Consider the following 19,531-nt stretch of genomic DNA (forward strand, 5'->3'; position numbering starts at 1 on the left):
AGTCACGCAGCTACTGCCAACACACATCCCCAGTGGCAAACCACCCCCACACAAATGCCAACGCGTGAGCACACGCACCCAGATCCTGCCAACATGTACAGCACCAGGCACACACAAATAGTGCTGGCACACCTACCCAAAGGCTGCCCAGCCCCTGCAGCATCACAACCCTGCCACATTTGCCCAAGATCCAACCCACAGAGCTGGTAAGGCACGGCTCAAGCAAACTCCAGCTCCCGGTTCTGCCAGTCCCACTGCATGCTCCCTGCGGGGTATATCTCAGGGCCTCCTTCTCTACAGCAGGCTGCTGGCCCAAGGCACGCACTGCATGTGGGGGACTTCCAGACCTGGGGCTGGCGTTTACTGCTGCTTCGTCCCAGCGCAGGGGGTGGGGGGAGCGTGAGCTGGGGAAGACTGTTTCCTGACACCCAAGGAAACCTCAGCACTGGCTGGCTTCAGTGCCCTCACCACTACTGTGGGTCCCATGTGGAGGGACGGGGAGGCAGCGAGGTGGGGCTGCCGTTGGCTCACACCCCACTGAAAGGAAGAGAAAGAGAACAGAGTTCAGCACCTCTAGAGCAATTTACAGCATGAAGGTGCCATGCAGACATGAGCCATCAGCCCTCCTGAGCCCCCCATGTAGCAGGGAAGCATCATTATCCCCATTTTACAGATGGGGAAAGTGAGGCCCAGAGGGCCAAACCCATCTGCTGCGGTTAATGAAAACACAGCCAGGAATTAATTTAGCCCAGAGAGATTAACCAACTTGCCCAAGGACACACAGCAAGTGGGTGACTGAGCTGGGGCTAGAGCTCATGACTTCCCAGCTCCCCATCTCATTTCCCAGGGCTCGGGGATTCAGATTCAGAACAAGCAGCTCCAAAGCCTCTCAGCGAGCCAAAGGAAATATTGTGCTCAAGCATCCAGCTACGTTGCATGTGGGAGCTTCAAGAGGGATCCCCCAGGCTGTGGGACCCCGTTGCGGAGGAGCGGGTCTCTGTGGAGAGACCGAGCTAATTCAAGAGGGCTGGGCTGCCCCTGGGTCTCCAAAGGGCAGCTAGCAGGGAGCTGAGAGGGAGGACTGAGACAAGCTGGGCCCTGGGCAGCAAAGGCCACGCGAGAGGGAGCTGACTCCTGCAGTGAATCCCTGGAGCGAGGGGGCTCAGGCTGCTGCTCCCAGGGTGGAGCGCCGTGGGCGGAGGGGAGGAAGCTGCTAGGAGCTGGAATGTCAGAGACCCTGGGAGGGGTGGACGTGCGCCTGGAGCCAGGCAGAGACAACTGGTACCTGCTGATAGTGGGATGGGCACAATTTAAAGGTCCACACTTCCCCCAACACCTTGAGTCACACCCCCCCCCCCCCTCCAGGGCACCTCTCCTTACCCTCAGCTCTCAGTTGTTTGCTCCTGCCTCTCCCTGTGGCCACAACTTGCAGCTCACCAGCTCCAGGAGCTGCCACACAGGGAGGGGGCCCGGCTGGCGCACCCTGGCAGAAATCTGGGGGGCACTTGACTCCATGCGTCGTCCCCATACATTGCCTCTGGGGCCAGGAACTGACTTAAGACTGCATTCTAGTTGTTGGTTTAACCTTTTTCGTAAAAGAATAAACCTCCTTAACTGGGACTGGGTATGGCAGTGGGGGTTTGGAGCTGAGGTGCAGCGGTGGCCATCTCGGGGACAGACCCCGTCTGCTACCCCAATACATCTGCTTTTCCTCCCACTTCTTCCTGCTGCAGGATCTGGGCTCTCAGGCCTTGGGCGCAGGAGGAGATGAAGACATCTAGCTCCCTGCTGATTAGGGGAGTTGGCTTCCCTTGCTCAGTGACCTCCTGCTGGAGATTCTGCAGCCTTGGGATCGGATTCAGGCGAAACCAACTGCTGGACCCTGCAGAGGGGAGACGTTGTGCTGGCCTCCAGTGGGGGAGCCCCACACCCATGGAAATCCCAGTCCCCAACCTCATCACACGGAGCTGAGCTGAAGGCTGTAAAATTGTCCTTTCCAGTCAAAGAGAGGAGGTAGCTGCCTGGAAATGCATGGATGTCCCTGGATGGAATGAGGACGCAGCCTTGGTGCTGGGCTGGGAACAAACTCCCAGTTCCAAAAGCCCATAAAGGTTGGATCCAGACTTTGCATGCACCCCACCCACCGAAAGACATTCCTGGACCAAGCTTCACCCGCAGACACCAGTCCCAGTGCTGTGGCGGGGCCCCTCCCTGGCCGGGATGTGGCGGTTCCAAGGAGCAGGAGGTTGTTTCCATTCTCCCCTGGAGTTATGAGCAGGACAAAGGGTGGCTTCCTGGTGGGGAGAACGGTGCAGTGGCAGCAGGGCTGGCGATGAGCCTGGGCCAGATCTGGGGCTGCTCAGGAAATGAAAGCTGGGGGACGGGCAGGGGCAGGGGGCAGGGGATGATTAAGAAGAAGGAGAGAGAGAGACAGAGAGTGGAAGAGAAGAGAGGGAGGGAGGGAGGGAGATGTGCTGGGCCGTGTGTGAGGACCATGGATGAGGCTGGGAGGACCCAGGCCCCTGACCCTGTATTGCTCTCCTGCCCCCACTCCCCCAGCTCTGGCCAGATACTCCCTCCCTCCCCTCCAGCGAGCACTCGGCCAGCTGGCTGGAAAGGGGGAGACGCTGCCACCTCTCCAGAAGGGGGAATAATTTATGGACTTCTCCATAGTAACCACTTCATCACTGGCCAGCTCCCGAGCAGCTTCTCTGCGCTGCCGCAGGACTTGGAGCACCACGGCAACCACGGGGCAGGGTGGAGAACCGGCGGGGCAGAAGGGAGCGAGCCCAGCCTGGAGGATGCTGCCCCCCCCAGGGAATAGGGGAGAGTCTCCTCTGCCCAGAGAGCAAGCAGGGGGCTGTGTGCAGCTGGAAGCCACCAAATGCAGCTATAACCAGGGCTGGTTCGAGCGACCACGCCCGTGCCGGCGCGGGGACCACCCGATGGCCTCACGCAATGGCACAGCATTGCCACCCCCACCGGGCCCGCACAGGAGTTCCATGGCAGGGCAGGCAGCTGGCGGCCCTGTGGCTGCAGCCCCATCACCCTTCCCATGCCGCTAGCCCATGGCCCTGTGGGCTCCTGGAGCCAGCAAGTGGGAGAGCAGAAAGGGTTCTCCCCCCGGCAGGCGCAGTATGGGGTAGGGGAGCACAGAGATAGGAGTCATCATGGTGAACAGGGCAGCGTGAGAGCGTGCTCTTGGAAGCCAGCCTAGGACAGGCAGAGTTGGGCATGAGGTGTGGGGGGGGACAAGGAAAGACAGTTTGGGCCTGGAGTTGGTTCCTCTGTGCAATGTGACGCGGGGCGCATCATCCCTCATGGGGTCCTCTCTGGCCTGACCAGACACGGCTGGGGAGAAAGGCACCTGCTGAGCTTATAGAGCTCCCCCACGGTTCATGCTCCAGCACCTCCCATCCCAGAATCTCAAAGCCCCTTGCACAGGTGGCAGGCAGTGTCATCATCCCCATTCCACAGATGGGGAAACTGAGGCACAGAGCAACACAGACCCACATTTTCAGAAGCTGCAGCTAGTTTTTGGCTGCCCGATCTAACACACTCAGGGCCGGACTGCTGGAGGTACTGCCGGCCCCAGCTTTCCAGAGGCAGCTGCTTGGCCCAGCACCTCTGAGAAGCAGGCTCCAGGTGTTACAAATTGGGCACCGAAAATCGAGCACTGAAATATGTGGCCACTTTTGAAAATCTGCCCTAAGTGACTTGCCCAGTATGTCAGCGACAGAGAGGGGTTTATAACCCAGAACTGCTGAGTCCCAGCCCTGGGCCTTATCCAGAAGGTGACCCTTCCTTCCCTGGCCCTGGGGTTCTGTCATTTCCCCCTCCAGGGCTGGATCTCAGCCGATCCCCAGAGCTGCAGGACAGTATCTCACTCACCCCTTCTCAGGGAACAACGCAGGAGACCCAGTTGACGTGACCCACTCAGTGCTGGGCCAAACAGCTGAGCTCGCAACTCCCTCCCCTAATGCAGGGTGGGCCAGGTAGCTTTGCTCAGCCCTTGATAAGCTCCTTGGCGGGAATGAGATTCTCAAGTCTCTGTGTCTGGAGATCCCAGCCCCTTCGGGCCAATGCCTGGGATTAAGGGCCCAGTGGTTAAGGGCCATGGTTCTATGTTATTCCTGCTAGGTCACGTGATCCCAGGCATTGGCTGGCTGACGCCAGTGCGGGGCTGACGCCAGCATGTTAAGGCTACAGTTTAAAGGCTGCCTCCTGCAACAGGTGGGGCAGGGGTGTGAGCCCTACAAACAGCACATCCGCCCCCAATGCAGCCAGCCAGAGACCCCATCCGCACTGCCAAGGTAACCATGCTGTGGGCAAGTGGCCAGGCTCCAATATGGCTCCATCCCCTGGTGGAGATGGGATGCAATGGGCTTTAACCCTGTCCCCAAATACACTAAAGCCATGAGCAAGGGCTGGGCCCTTCTCAGCAGGGTGGGGGTGAGTTCCAGGCCTCCTAACTTGGCAGCTGTTTGCCATGCGGATGGGACTAGACTCAGCCTATGACCTAAGTTTGCTGGGTGCAAGCACAGCTGGCACGTATGTGCTGATACGACTGACAGCTCCAGACAGTGCAGGCCTTAGAGCCAGGTCCCGCAGACACGCCAGGAAATCAACGCCTGCAGAGACAGCTGAGTGAGCGGAGACCAGCGCTTTGGTCTGTACATCAGCCTGTATCACACTGAGCCACGTCACCCGGCATCGAACGCTGGCAGTGCAAACGCCCCTCCTTGACTGCGCTGTCCCGTCCCATCCCCAGGGCCCCCAGCATGGCACACTCACCTGGCTACCACCTCGTTGTCGACTTTGACAATGCAGTAGGGGTCGCTGGTGCCAGACCTGGGGAGGGAAACCAAACAAGCAGGCAGATTAGTATTAAGCAGGGCATTGGTATCGGGGTGTCCGAGCACCTCCCGCAGGCCTCTGCAGCCCTCCAGGGTCACCAGGGCGAGCGCTGTTTGCAGCTAGGTACAGTGGGTGGCTCTGGTTGGAGGCTGGTGCGCAGGTATAACAGAGCATGGCACAGGCAGCCAGACGCTCTGCCTTGGTGAGGGGGAGAGGGCTTCCATCACACCCTCTGCTTCCCTTCATCGGGAGGCCTGACCGGGGCGTGGGGTAGCACTCCACTCCCAAGGGAGCATCAGGGTTAGGCTGACCTGTGCCCTGGCCCTTTAGGGACGGACGGTCTGCTGGGCTCCATAAGAGGCAATGCACTGTATCAGGACCACTTCCCCTGCCCTGGCATGGCCCCAGGGAAAGCACAGCCAGGCAAGCAAAGGCTCCCTTTCCCCACTTCCCATCCCCCAAATCCCCTTCCCCTCCTTCTCCCCCCCCAGTGGCTCTGTGTGGCTCTTCACATCCTTTGGTGCCAGGCCCGCCAGAGACAGCAACGCTGCCTTCCCCCTTGGGCCTCCATGCCGTGCTGCCAAGGATCACTATGCCAGCTACTGCCAAAAGAGCCCTGGGGAATGCACAGTCCATGCCCCCAGGAGCTGGCAATCCAGCAGGGATGACTGTGGGGAACCTTGGGCGAGCCAAAGGCTGGAGCTAACTGGCAGGTTTCTTTGGAGTCTCGCTCATTGATGTCTGGATCACATGGAACTAAAATTCAAAGTGATCTTGATAAATTGGAGAACTGGGCTACAGATCATAGAATCATAGAATATCAGGGTTGGAAGGGACCTCAGGAGGTCATCTAGTCCAACCCCCTGCTCAAAGCAGGACCAATCCCCAATTAAATCATCCCAGCCAGGGCTTTGTCAAGCCTGACCTTAAAAACTTCTAAGGAAGGAGATTCTACCACCTCCCTAGGTAACGCATTCCAGTGCTTCACCACCCTCCTAGTGAAAAAGTTTTTCCTAATATCCAACCTAAACCTCCCCCACTGCAACTTGAGACCATTACTCCTTGTCCTGTCCTCTTCTACCACTGAGAATAGTCTAGAACCATCCCCTCTGGAACCACCTCTCAGGTAGTTGAAAGCAGCTATCAAATCCCCCCTCATTCTTCTCTTCTGCAGACTAAACAATCCCAGTTCCCTCAGCCTCTCCTCATAAGTCATGTGTTCCAGACCCCTAATCATTTTTGTTGCCCTTCGCTGGACTCTCTCCAATTTATCCACATCCTTCTTGTAGTGTGCGGCCCAAAACTGGACACAGTACTCCAGATGAGGCCTCACCAATGTCGAATAGAGGGGAACAATCACGTCCCTCGATCTGCTCGCTATGCCCCTACTTATACATCCCAAAATGCCATTGGCCTTCTTGGCAACAAGGGCACACTACTGACTCATATCCAGCTTCTCGTCCACTGTCACTCCTAGGTCCTTTTCTGCAGAACTGCTGCCTAGCCATTCGGTCCCTAGTCTGTAGCGGTGCATTGGGTTCTTCCGTCCTAAGTGCAGGACCCTGCACTTATCCTTATTGAACCTCATCAGATTTCTTTTGGCCCAATCCTCCAATTTGTCTAGGTCCCTCTGTATCCTATCCCTGCCCTCCAGTATATCTACCACTCCTCCTAGTTTAGTATCATCCGCAAATTTGCTGAGAGTGCAATCCACACCATCCTCCAGATCATTTATGAAGATATTGAACAAAACCGGCCCCAGGACCGACCCCTGGGGCACTCCACTTGACACCGGCTGCCAACTAGACATGGAGCCATTGATCACTACCCGTTGAGCCCGACAATCTAGCCAACTTTCTACCCACCTTATAGTGCATTCATCCAGCCCATACTTCTTTAACTTGCTGACAAGAATACTGTGGGAGACCGTGTCAAAAGCTTTGCTAAAGTCAAGAAACAATACATCCACAGCTTTCCCTTCATCCACAGAACCAGTAATCTCATCATAGAAGGCGATTAGATTAGTCAGGCATGACCTTCCCTTGGTGAATCCATGCTGACTGTTCCTGATCACTTTCCTCTCATGTAAGTGCTTCAGGATTGATTCTCTGAGGACCTGCTCCATGATTTTTCCGGGGACTGAGGTGAGGCTGACTGGCCTGTAGTTCCCAGGATCCTCCTTCTTCCCTTTTTTAAAGATTGGCACTACATTAGCCTTTTTCCAGTCATCCGGGACTTCCCCCGTTCGCCACGAGCTTCCAAAGATAATGGCCAATGGCTCTGCAATCACAGCCGCCAATTCCTTTAGCACTCTCGGATGCAACTCGTCCGGCCCCATGGACTTGTGCTCGTCCAGCTTTTCTAAATAGTCCCTAACCACCTCTTTCTCCACAGAGGGCTGGCCATCTACTCCCCATGTTGTGATGCCCAGCGCAGCAGTCTGAGAGCTGACCTTGTTAGTGAAGACAGAGGCAAAAAAAGCATTGAGTACATTAGCTTTTTCCACATCCTCTGTCAGTAGGTTGCCTCCCTCATTCAGTAAGGGGCCCACACTTTCCTTGGCTTTCTTCTTGTTGCCAACATACCTGAAGAAACCCTTCTTGTTACTCTTGACATCTCTTGCTAGCTGCAGCTCCAGGTGCGATTTGGCCCTCCTGATTTCATTCCTACATGCCCGAGCAATATTTTTATACTCTTCCCTGGTCATATGTCCAACCTTCCACTTCTTGTAAGCTTCTTTTTTATGTTTAAGATCCGCTAGGATTTCACCGTTAAGCCAAGCTGGTCGCCTGCCATATTTACTATTCTTTCGACTCATCGGGATGGTTTGTCCCTGTAACCTCAACAGGGATTCCTTGAAATACAGCCAGATAACAAAATGAAATTCACCAGGGACAAATGGAAGGTGCTACGCTTAGGGAAGAGAAACCAAACGCACAGATACCGAATGGGGGATAACTGGTTTGGCAGCAGCACTGCTGGGAAGGATCTGGGAGTTGTGGTGGATCCCACCCTCCACGTGAGTCAGCAGTGTGATGCTGTTGCAAAAAAAGCAAATGCAACGTGAGGCTGCATTACCAGAGGCGCAGCATGCGAGTCATGGGAGGTGATAGCACCGCTCTGCTGGACACTGGGTAGGCCTCAGCGGGAGTACAGCGTCCAATTTTGGTCACCGCTGTATAGACAGGATCAGGGGAGGCAGGTTTGTATAATTTCTGGTGGTGCCCAGAATGGGTCCAAGTCCCGCGTACACCTCCCCCCCCAACACACACACCTGCCTGCCTAAGGCTCCGGGGTGGAGTTTGAGTGCAGGAGGGGTATGGGATCTGGGAGGGAGTTTGGGTGCTGGGTGCGGGCTCTGGGCTGGGGTTGGGGTGCAGGAGGGGGTGAGGGGTACGGGATCTGGGAGGGAGTTTGGGTGTGGGGTGCAGGCTCTGGCTTGGGGCAGGGGGTTGGCGTGCAGGAGAGGGTGAGGGGTGCAGCGCTTACCTCAGGCGGCTCCTGAAAGTGACCCGCACACCCCTCCGGCAGCGGTTTCTAGGCGGGTGGGCCAGGGGGTCTCTGCACGCCGCTGCCCGCAGGCACCGCCCCCGCAGCTCCCATTCGCCGCAGTTCCCGGCCCATGGGAGCTGCAGAGTCAGTGCTCAGGGCAGGGGCAGCGTGCAGAGACACATACCCCCAGGGCGGCAGGGATGTGCCGCCCGCTTCCAGGAGTGGCTCGGAGTGAGGGCGGGCAGGAAGCTGCCTTAGCCCCGCTGTGCTGCCAGTGGGGGCGGGGGGGGGGGGGGACAGAGGCCCCTTGCGCCCTTTTAAATCGCCCGGGGGTGGCAGGTGGGGCTGGGACATGCTCTGGGAGAGGCACGCAGGGGCGGCAGGCGGGGCCGGGGGAGAGACCCGACCCCAAACATTGGTGGAGCCGGGCTTCCGGGCCCTGAATAATCCTGGAACATAGGTACCACGGGCCCATATAACTCGCCGCCCCTGGACAGGATGTGGAGAAACTGGAAAAGATCCAGAGGTGAGTGACAAAGATGATCAAAGGGATGGAATGCAGCCTTACGAGCAAAGGCAGAGGGAACTGGGTATGTTCAGTTTGGAAAAGAGGAGATTAAGGGGGGACATGACAGCGGACTTCAGATACTGAAAAGGCTGCCGTAAAAAAGATGGAGAAAAGTTGTCCTCTCTTGCCACAGAGGGCAGGACAAGAGGCAATGGATTCAACTACAGCAGAGCAGATTTAGATTAAATCTCAGGAAAAACTCCCTAACTGACAATGGAACAGACACCTAGGGAGGTTGCGGAAGCTCCTTTCCTGGAGATTTTCAAAAGGAGGCTGGAGCCGTCTGTCTGGGATGGTTTAGACCCAAACACTCCTGCATCTTGGCAGGGGTTAGACTAGACCACCCTTGCGGGCCCTTCTAGCCCTATGGCTCTAGGGTTCCATTCTAAGGAGAAGTGACCAGAGGCATCTGAGCAGAAACCGTGGGTCCGGGGCATATTGGGGTGGGCGGGGCAGCACAGAAGAAGGGGCCAAGGCCTGCATGGGGAAGGGTGCCAAAGGAGCATCTCATTCACTTGGGCCAGCGCTCAACAGGTTCCAGTGCAGGTGCTTCCCCAAACCCTCGGGCCTGCAGACTCGAACAGGAATCCCAGAGGAACTGCTTTCTGCATGGTAGCTGGGCCTGGCTGGGATCAGGACTGGATATAAAAATTTGGATCTAGAAATGGACATAGCTTCGTAGGGGGAGTGAGGGGTTGCAAGGAGGAAGAATGTTTTGGCGGTTAGCCAATGGTCCCCCATTCCTAATTAAGACAATCCCTGGAAAATCAGGTAGGGCAAGGCCCTGAGACACACTGGGGAGTCACTGCTCTGCCCTGACGGCCCTCAGTTGCTCAGGTTTGGCTTCAGCCCCGGGTGGCAGGGCTCAGGGCCCCAGGCTTTAAGCCCCATGCAGCGGGGCTTTGGCTGTCTGCCCTGAGCCACAGCAAGTCTAGCACTGGCCCTGCTTGGAGGACTCCCTGAAACCAGCTCACGGCCTCCCAGGGGACCCCGGCTCTAACCCCAGCTTGGTCAGGGAATACACAGCAGCAGCCAGAGAAAGCTCCTATAAAGTCAGCATAGCTCCATTAACCTCATGCGACTCGCTGGCTGAGATCTAACCCAAGGGGTTAGATTTGTTCATATATTCTTGACAGTTGGTTTCTTTCACACAACTTCCCTCTGCACTGATCAGAGATAAGAAGGGACTTTATCTCTCTCAGGATTCGTCTTTTCAGTGAGTTTCAAAATTCCACAAAAGGAGAAAATAAGCAGCATTGGGACAATTGGCCTCAGTCAGGAGGTGAATTGTAGTCAGTGAGGAACTCACCTGACAAGGCAATGGAAGGCTGCCGATGGACCGGCTCACTTACTAAACCGAAGCTGCCATGTTTTCCGCGTTGCACAATCAAACTCAGAATTTGTACAGATTTTTGACAGTTGATTTCATTATAACTCACTCCCCTTAACTCTGACCCATGAGTCTTTCTTGTATGTGTGGAAGTTGGCTTGTTTTCATCCTAATGTTATTTCAAAGCTGTTTAATGTTAATGTACAATGCAACTAAGGTGTGAATTTTTAACACAGGGGTTGTGATGGAGTCTCCATTACGGGCAATTGTTAAATAAAGACTGAGGTTTTTCTAAAAGATCTGCTCTAGTTCAGGAATTATTGTGGGGAAGTTCTATGACCTGTGTCATATGCAAGGTCAAACTAGATGAGCACAGTGGTGCCTTCTGGCTTTGGAATCTACGAGTCTGTGAAATATAGGGCATGGTCCTGCAATAATCCATGTGTGGGAATATCCCTGCAACTCTGGGGAGCCCCTTGACTTTAGTGGGACTGACTCATGGAGTTGCCAGATCTCATTATTTTATCACCAGTCTCATGACATTGGGTTTTTTTTTCTGGAAATCCGCAGCTCCCAGAGCCAGGTGATGGGGACACTCAGCTTTCTTTTTTAAAGTGGTACTTTTCTAGCACAGGAGCAGGGGGTTGGACTAGATGAGCTCCTGAGGTCTCTTCCAACCCTAATCTTCTATGATAGGAGAGCTGGGGACATAGTGCTGTTGGTTGAGCGGATCCAGCTATGGAATGAACTTCTGGAGATCAGGCAAATCTGGAGTCTCACCATTGTTAGGAAAAGCTGCAAATCCTTCTTTTTTAAAGAGACCTTTCCCCCTTAAGAATGAAACTCACAACACTGACTCCCTTTCTATCCAAAAACCCGCCACCACTGGCCCTCTCACCAAGCATCCACAGGATCGGTGCTACAGCCCCAGCTTTGGAACAGTCTCTAGGAGGAACCTCTCGCCGTGCAAGACCCCAAAGGGGCTCACTCATCCTCCTGGGTAGGCCACGCGACCTCACTGCCTCCTTTGACTGAATCTCTGGGGCTCAGCACGCCAGGAGCTCTGTTCAGCAAGTCCAGCTGAGAGAGAGACTTGTCCACTCTGCAGGGATGAATGCACCTCACCAAACGTTTGCAAGGACAGTGCTGTCCCAACAGGCGGGTTTATTACTCAGCTGGAACCCAGCCTAGGCAGGCCTTAGATTAGCACAGCATAGCCCATTCCGGTTAGCGCACAGCTGCAGTGAACCCCATTGGTCAAGCTCTGTCTCTCTGTCGGTCTGATCTGTCAGTTCCCAGGCAAGAGAGTCCCCACCTTCCTCCAGCAGCCATCTCTTATCCCCCTTCCCAGGCCTTTGTTCTCGAGCTGGGGTCTTTGCTCAGCTTCCCGGCGGAGAGGTGGGGAAATGCGTCACCCTCTGGGTTGTGGATTAGTAGGTGTCAGTGTCCTGGTGACTGGCTTTTCTATTGTCTTCTCAAGGCCTCTGCCAGTCGTTTTTTCTTTTAATGGCCCATTCAGGCTCAGACAGCCAGGCACCATTCATACCTATGGCCTTGTCTACACTGCACAGTTCTGTTGACAAAAGGCAGCTTTCCTCGACAAACCAGTGGAGGTGTATGCACTACAATGCCCCTCCTGCCCATGTAACTCCCCTGCTGCGCCAATGTAATAAAACCACCTCGACGAGAAGCACAGAGCTTTTTGTGACAACGTTAGAGAGATGCAGTGTTAGCGTGCTTGGTTATGTCACCCTAAGTGACCTCCAGGCAGTGTCCCAAAATGCCCATCATGGCCGCTCTGGTCAGCAGTTTCTACTCTGCTGCCCTTCAGCCAGGTACACAGGCATGTGCTCCTCCCCCTTAAAAGCTCGGGGAATTTTTGAAATTCCTCTTCATGGTTGCTTGGCCTGGACATTGCATCTTCCCAGCTGACCATGCCGGCTTTCCACAGCAAACGCACTCCTGCCTGGAGTACACCAGAGTTGCTGTGTCTGTGGGGAGAGGAGGCTGTGCAGGAGCAGCTGATCCTGCCCTAGGATCTTTGACGCCTACAAGCAGATTGCTCATGGCATGGATGAGAAGGGGCATGACCAGGACGCAGCTGGGCTGTGCCAAGATAAAGGACCTGAGGCAGGTGTACCAGGAGGCAAGGGAGGCCAACTGTCTCTCTGGTGTGGCACCGAAAACATGCAGCTTCTACAAGGAGCTGTAACCACCCTTGGCGGCGACCCCACCTGCACCGCCAAGGGCCCCACAGATACTTCAGGGAGACTGGAGACAGCAGCCAGTGGAGTCAACCCCGAGGATGAAGTGGTGGACGAGGAGGTCCAATTGGAGGAGGACGTGCAACAGGCAACTGGCTTGTCCGGTGGCACAGCGAGCCAGGACCTCTTTTTGACTCCGGAGAGGTCTCGCCAGTCCCAGCAGTCCAGCTCTGGTGTGCCTGAAGCAGGAGAGGGAGCTCCAGTAAGTACTCATTTTTCTTTGATAGTGCATGATTTACATGAGGTAGAGGTGTTCTTCTTTTTTTTTTTTTTTTTTTTTGTTACATGGTGCACATGGGAGAAGAGATTGAAATTAACACTAGGTACTATTTGCATCTCCTTCATATTCCCCGGTGCAGTTATGCAGTGGGGGCTCTGCAATCCTCTGCCAAAGGTTCCTGCTGTTTCTTCCCTCATTGTAGGAAACTTTGCTATGCCAATTGTGAATCACTTGTACAGGAACCAAAGCAGGACATGGGCAAGCAGCTTTCCTTATCCTCAGTAGTGTGATTTCAACTTTCCCTGCCTCTGGAAAATGGTGCCAGTATTCAGAATAGTGTCCCCAGGTGTGTGTACTGAGCCCCTTCTGAAACCACCCAGACCCTGTCTCATCTTGCACCTCTCGCCCCAGGCTGAACTCACCATGTGTAGTGCTCTGGCTGTGCTGTGTCTGGCCAAAGGAAAGTGGGAAAGAGGTGTGTGTAACTTTTATGATTCAATACTGAGTGAACACACAATACTGACTCTGTGTGTTGTTTCTTTTACTTCTGCAGATGTTCCCTTGAGGGCCAGCTCCTACGCACTGATGGAGTGCCTCCCTCAGATAAGGAGGTGAACGAGGAGCAGTAAGGAGGACATGTTTTGGGAATTTCTGCAATCGTCAGATTAGGCTGATAGTGAGCACAGAGCATGGAGAGACACAATAAACTACAAATGGATAGCCAGGAGAGGAGACAGGGCCAGGAGAGGAGACAGGGTCAGGAGAGGAGACAGGGTCAGGAGCAGATAATAAAGCTCATGGAGGACCAAACAGAGATACTGAGGTCCCTGACTGCGCTGCAGGGGGAACATATGCGTGTTCAACCCCACCCTCCAGCCCCCTGCTTGAAACCCATACAGAACTGCTTTCCTTGCCCTCCCCAAACTCCCCATACACATTCCTCTCACATCCCCAGCCTCTTGCACTCCACCCCAGGGACATTTGTTTAATAAAAATTGAGTCTTACAAAAACTGTGATTCTTTATTGGTGACCTACACAGGGTAGTGGCAACAGAAAGTCAAACACAGTGGCAGACTACCTGGCTCAATTCATTACAGAAAGACACATTACTGGGGCTCATTATCAAAATGCTGTTTCAAAGCTTCCCTGACTTAAATAGTCCCCTCCCACCCTCCACCCCACTTAGCCCCTCTGATAGCCCTAGTGTTTGGCTGCTCAAAATCAGCCACCACGCAATCCACCTCCATGCTCCACCCCTGGGGAAACTTTTCGCTCTTGGCTTCTCAAATGTCATGCAGAGCACAGCAGGCTGCTATGAACATGAGAGGTCTAACCTGCAAAAAAGGCAGTGAACCTTTAATCTGCCGAACACACATTCTATGGGCATTCTGCACCTGCTTAGACTATTGCTGAAGAGCTCCTTGCTGCTGTCCAGGTTTCCGGTGTCAGGTGTCATGAGCCATGGGAGTAAGGGGTAGGCTATGGGTCTCCCAGGATCATTGTGGGCATTTCAACATCCCCCATTGGAATCTTCTGCTCTGGAAAGAAAGTCCCTGTATGTAGCCTTTTGTACAGGCCAGTGTTCCTGAAGATGTGTGCGTCAGGCACCTTCCCTGACTACCCCGCACTGATGCCAGTGAAATGACCTGGGTGATCCGCAAGCACCTGTAATATCACAGAGAAGTACCCCTTTCTGTTGATGTACTCCGTCACAAGACGGCCTGGGGTCAAAATTGGGATACGCATGCCATCTATTGCCCTGATTCAGTTAGGGAATTCCATTGCTGCAAAGCCATCCTCTTTCACACATATTTCCAAGAGTCACAGTCCTTCGTAGCAGGAGGCGATTAATGGCCCTGCACACTTGCAGGAATGCAAGCCCCAGGGTGGACTTCCCCAACTCCAAACTGATTCGCAGCTGACCGGTAGCAGTCTGGAGTTGCCAGCTTCCACACAGTGATCACCACTTATTTTTCCACTGTTGGGGCAACTCTCATTTTGGTTTCCTTGTGCCATGGGTGGGGAAAGGGGTAGCGAGCTCCGCACACAGGTCAAGGAAGTGGCTTTGCGCAGAGGAGAGTTCTGCAGCCACTGCTCGTCGTCCCAGACGTGCATCACAATCTGATCCCACCACCCAGTGCCGTTTCCCGAGCCCAGTAGTGACGGTTCGCTGTGCGTAGCTGTTCTGTGAATGCCAACATCAATCTTGAATTGTTTCTTTCCATGGCACACAGGAGGGGAAGCACCATGGACTCCTGTTCGGAGTCACAGCTCATGAAATACTGCAGGATTAGCCATGTTGTGTTCATAACACTCATGACAAGACTGGAGTGTAGTGCAGGATCCCTGCTTTTAGGAAGAGATGGCAGGCATAAAGTTCACAGGGGCACAGGGCCGGCCCACAACATTTTGGAACCTGAGGCGGGGAGCTCAAATGACATCCCCATGCCTCCTTGCTTGGGCCAAAACTTTGAAAGGTCTCAATTCTGCCTTCTTCCTGTTCTACTCCTCTCATGGTGCTGCTCTATTCCTACCCCAATGAAGGAGAACTAACAACTTAAAATGCCTTGTTCAAAAATTTTAAGTAACACTTAACTTTCAAACACCTGAACAGCAAATGTAACTTTTCTTGTCTGCCTAGTAAACACTGGCATTTTTATCTGTTTGAATAATCAAAGTGGTGCTTTCCGTGCCTTCTTGGTTGCAAAGATTTGAACTGCTTCCAGGAGGTCCACAGTCTGGGCCAGCTCATGCTCTGTTGAGATGGTTGCAAGGCCGACCAGCCTCTCCTGTGTCATTGTGGAGCGTAGATGTGTTTTTATTAACTTCAGCTTGGAGAAGCTGCGTTCTCCACTGGCAACTGTTACAGGAAGTGTTAGACATATGCGCAGAGCAACAAAAGCATTTGGAAAGAGGGTGGTCATCTTATTTGTGCACATATATTCCAGAACAGCCTTTGGAGTTGATCCTGCTGAAATGTATCTTGAAAGGGCTTTCAGTTCATCACCTAAATCACTCGTATCAATATCACGCATGCCATCATGTGTCAACACTATCTCTAGTGCCCTGCATTGCTGGTGTAGGTCTTCTTCAGGTACCGTGAGGAGTTTTGGAATATCATGCAACATCCCAAATGTACTGCTGTGTTCCTTGAGCCTCATGAAACGTTCTTCAACTGACTGTATTGCAGAGTCTAGCACCTGGTTAAAAAATTCAACTTTGAATTGTTGTTTGGGGTCTCTTATGGGATTATCCCGTGCCTTGTAATCAAAATGTTTTCTTCTTCGGTGACTCTTGTATTCTTGAATGGGTGGGAAATAGCTTCAGTGTGAAGTTCCCCTGCCAACTTCTGTGCACTCTTCAGAATGTTTTGAAATCCCTCATCTGACCGGTAAGATTGTAGGTATGACTTTGCTTTGTCCAGTTGTTCCATTGCTCCAGATATATCAAGGTCAACATCTTGGAGTCTCTTGCTTTCAACATTTATTTCAAACAGTATGTCATGCCACAACACTAAGCCACACAGAAATGTGAAGTTAGGTATGTTTCTGGTGATTCCATTTCCCTCTGCCACTGTTCTCCCACGAACAGTTCCTGTCATAGCATTACCCTCCATAATGGCAACTATGGCATCATCTAGCTTCCCAATTTGGTATTTGATAGGCTTTATCGCCTCCACTCGACTTTCCCATTGTGTGGCACTCAGTGGTTTCAGTGTCAGAGAGGATGTTCCCAGATATTGCTTCAAAATTTGCCATCGATGAGTTGATGCAGAGAAAAATACATAGATGCTTTGAATTACATTAAAAAATTCAGCAGCCTCACGAGAAGCTGATGCTGCATCACTGACCACCAAGTTCAAAGAATGAGAACCTGCATGGGACAAAAAAAGCTCGAGGGTTTAACTCTCGGATCCATGTCTGTGCTCCTCTGTTCTTTCCTCTCATGTTGGCACAATTATCATAGCCCTGACCTCTCATGTCAGCTACCATAATTCCTGTATCTTCCAGCTTTTTAAGAAGCACACTTTTCAGACCAGCTCCTGTAGTATCATCAATGTCAATAAATTCTAGAAAATGCTCTGGCAGTCACCATTGCAGGGACATTTTCACTAGGTTCTGTTGTTGTTACAAAACGCACCATTAAAGTCATTTGTTCCATATGGCTGATGTCAGGTGTGCAGTCCAGAATATCAGAGTAATCTCTTGCTGACTTCAGATCTGCCACAATCTTCTGTTTGACTTTTGTTGCCAGTAATGGTATGATCTCATTTTGAATGGTTTTTCCAAGGCAGTGGTGTGTGTACATTTCTTGGGTGGTGACTCTTCTTAGATGCTCCTGGAGTACAGCATCAAACTCAGCCATCAGCTCCACAATTTTAAGGAAGTTTCCATTGTTTGGCACATACAGCTGATCTGAAGTGCCATGCAGTGCTAGGTTTTGGGTAGCAAGCATTCTCACAATACAATGAGCCTTTTCAGAACATTTTGCCAGTAAAGAGACTCAGATGCAATCGTCTCTTGATGCTGATCATCTGTGGTGGCCTTTAACCTTAGTCTCATCTCAAGCTCTTTCCACCTATGGAATACTCTCTGGTGATTTGCTGCCTTCTCATGGCTTGCTAGATTTCTAGCCAGATTCTTCCAGTCCTTTGTTCCTGTAGAACCCAATGTGGCTGGAACATTAGACTGGAAGAGTTGGCAACAAAACCAGTATGCAGCATTCTGGGTTTTTGAGTACATAAGCCATGGCCTCTCCACTTTGTCACCATTGGGGATTTCACGCCAGTAATGTGTTGGATGGAAACTTCTATTTTCATTGTCTTTGGGGAACATGAAGTTTTTCACTTGCTGTGGCCCATGCAGTACAAGCAAGTCCCTCAGGCTACTGCTCAAGTGGGTCCACAGTCCTGGATCCTCTAGACTTAAGGAACTAAACTCAGCAGCAGCTGTTTCTTGCGTCTCCACCACACTCTTCTCTGATCTATCCTTTTCTTCAGGAATGTACATGGCTACATCCATTTGAGATGGAGATACGGATGCTACAGTAGCTGCCAGGTCACCTGCACTCTCACTGACTGGAAGATCAGGCATCTCCTCACCACTCACATCCTCACTGGGGCCGGAAGGCTCACCGTGAACATTTGTGTCTATGTATCTCAGGAGAGCTCCTTCCTGCTTACATAGAAAAGCTTCCTTTGCTTGCTTGCTTTTTCTGAATGCTGCCCCAGAGGGGCGTTTTCTTCTTTCACTCATGGCTGCTGTTCTGGGCCAGCGATAGTGGCTCCCAGCACTCAGTTGAAGGGGACAAATAAGCAGGCTGGTAGCAGGGCCTGAGTGAGGGAAGATGTCAGCGTCTTAAGGGCCTAACTGGCTTCTACTATTTCAGTTGGCTGCCTGTTCTCCTCAAGTGGGTTCAGGGAAGCAGCAGGAAAGAGGAAGCTCCCTGAGAAGCTGGGGTTAATCAGTCCAGGCCCTGGGGGGCTAGAAAGGTACATAAGAGGCTCCTCCTCCTCTCTCCCCTTGCAGCTCCTGCTGCTTTCTGTGATTCCCTCTCCCCTTTTCTCCGGCCTGCCTGTTCTGTCTCTTGTGCCCTCCTCCCTCCAGCCCAGCACTCCCCCCGTCTCTGTGCATCTCGTGCAGAGAGAATCCAGATGCACCAGCAGCAGACACCATTTTCTACAGTCGGGGTCCTAGTGGCGCCCACCCCCCGCCCAAGTCTGGCACCTGAGGCGGCTGCCTCAGTTCGCCTCAGGGTAAGGCCAGCCCTGCAGGGGCAGTTGAAAAACAGCACAAAACACAGTCGGAACCCTTGGAATTATGGTATGGAAGAAAACTGCATCATGGGGGTGGTGACCCCGTCCCAGGAGGCACTGTGATCCGTTCCCAGTGTGCCCAGCGGGAGAAGGTGGAGATTTGCACAGTGCGACAGCTACCCATGGCACACTGCTCTCCCTGTTGGTGCTAGAGCACCAACACAAGGAGCGTTGTGTGAACATGCACAAACCATGCAATCACAGTGGTTTACGATCGTCACTGTAACTTAAGTCGGCTTAACTCTGCAGTGCAGGGATGGCTTCAGTCTCTGCAGTGCAGGGATGGCTTCAGGGCTTGTTTACACTCAGAATGCTACCGCAGCACAGCTGCTCTGCGGCAGCGCTTCCCTGAAGACACTCCCTCTGGCGACACGAGGGATTCTCCCCTCGGCGTAGGAAATCCACCTCCCCGAGAGCTGGCAGCTGAGTCAATGGAAGAATTCTTCCACCATAGAATCCTAGAAGATTAGGGTTGGAAGAGACCTCAGGAGGTCATCTAGTCCAACCCCCTGCTCGAAGCAGGACCAACCCCTACTAAATCATCCCAGCCAGGGCTTTGTCACTGTCTACACTGGAACTTAGGTTGGCTTAACTATGCTGCTCAGGGGTGTGGATTTTTCTCACCCCACAGCAACATAGTTTCTAGTGTAGACCAGGCTTTAGCATGCTGTGAGAACAAATAGTCCTCCTCCACACCCTGCCAGGTAGCCATGGAAAATATAGGGGAAATCGAGGCACACCTGGGGTCATAAAAATATTACAGAAGATTCACAATTTATCACGCCCTTTTACCCAATAAATCTCCAACACTGACCCCCCTTTCTCAAACCCCAATACTGATATTCCTTCCTAACAAGCCCCTACCAATGAACCAACAAAAACTTTGAAACAAGTCAACCTAACACACCCAAACGTTCAGATACTGTGGTGATGGGCCGCAGGATAAAACCCTAAAGGTTTGTCTGCGCTGTGGGGACTGCAGCT

General features: G+C 52.9%; 1 protein-coding gene across 2 annotated transcripts in view; it reads right to left on the reverse strand.

Moving 5' to 3' along the window:
- RASAL1 (RAS protein activator like 1) overlaps window positions 1-19,531 on the reverse strand; it is a 111,244-nt gene that overhangs the window by 85,624 nt on the left and 6,089 nt on the right. For both annotated transcript variants that reach the window (XM_037878909.2, XM_037878910.2), the window contains one exon: window positions 4,795-4,851. In XM_037878909.2, coding sequence (XP_037734837.1) covers window positions 4,795-4,851 — 57 coding nt within the window. Of the gene's footprint in view, window positions 1-4,794; window positions 4,852-19,531 lie in introns of those variants that run through there.

This window comes from Chelonia mydas, chromosome 15 (genome assembly GCF_015237465.2).
Source record: "Chelonia mydas isolate rCheMyd1 chromosome 15, rCheMyd1.pri.v2, whole genome shotgun sequence".
NCBI lineage: Eukaryota > Metazoa > Chordata > Testudines > Cheloniidae > Chelonia > Chelonia mydas.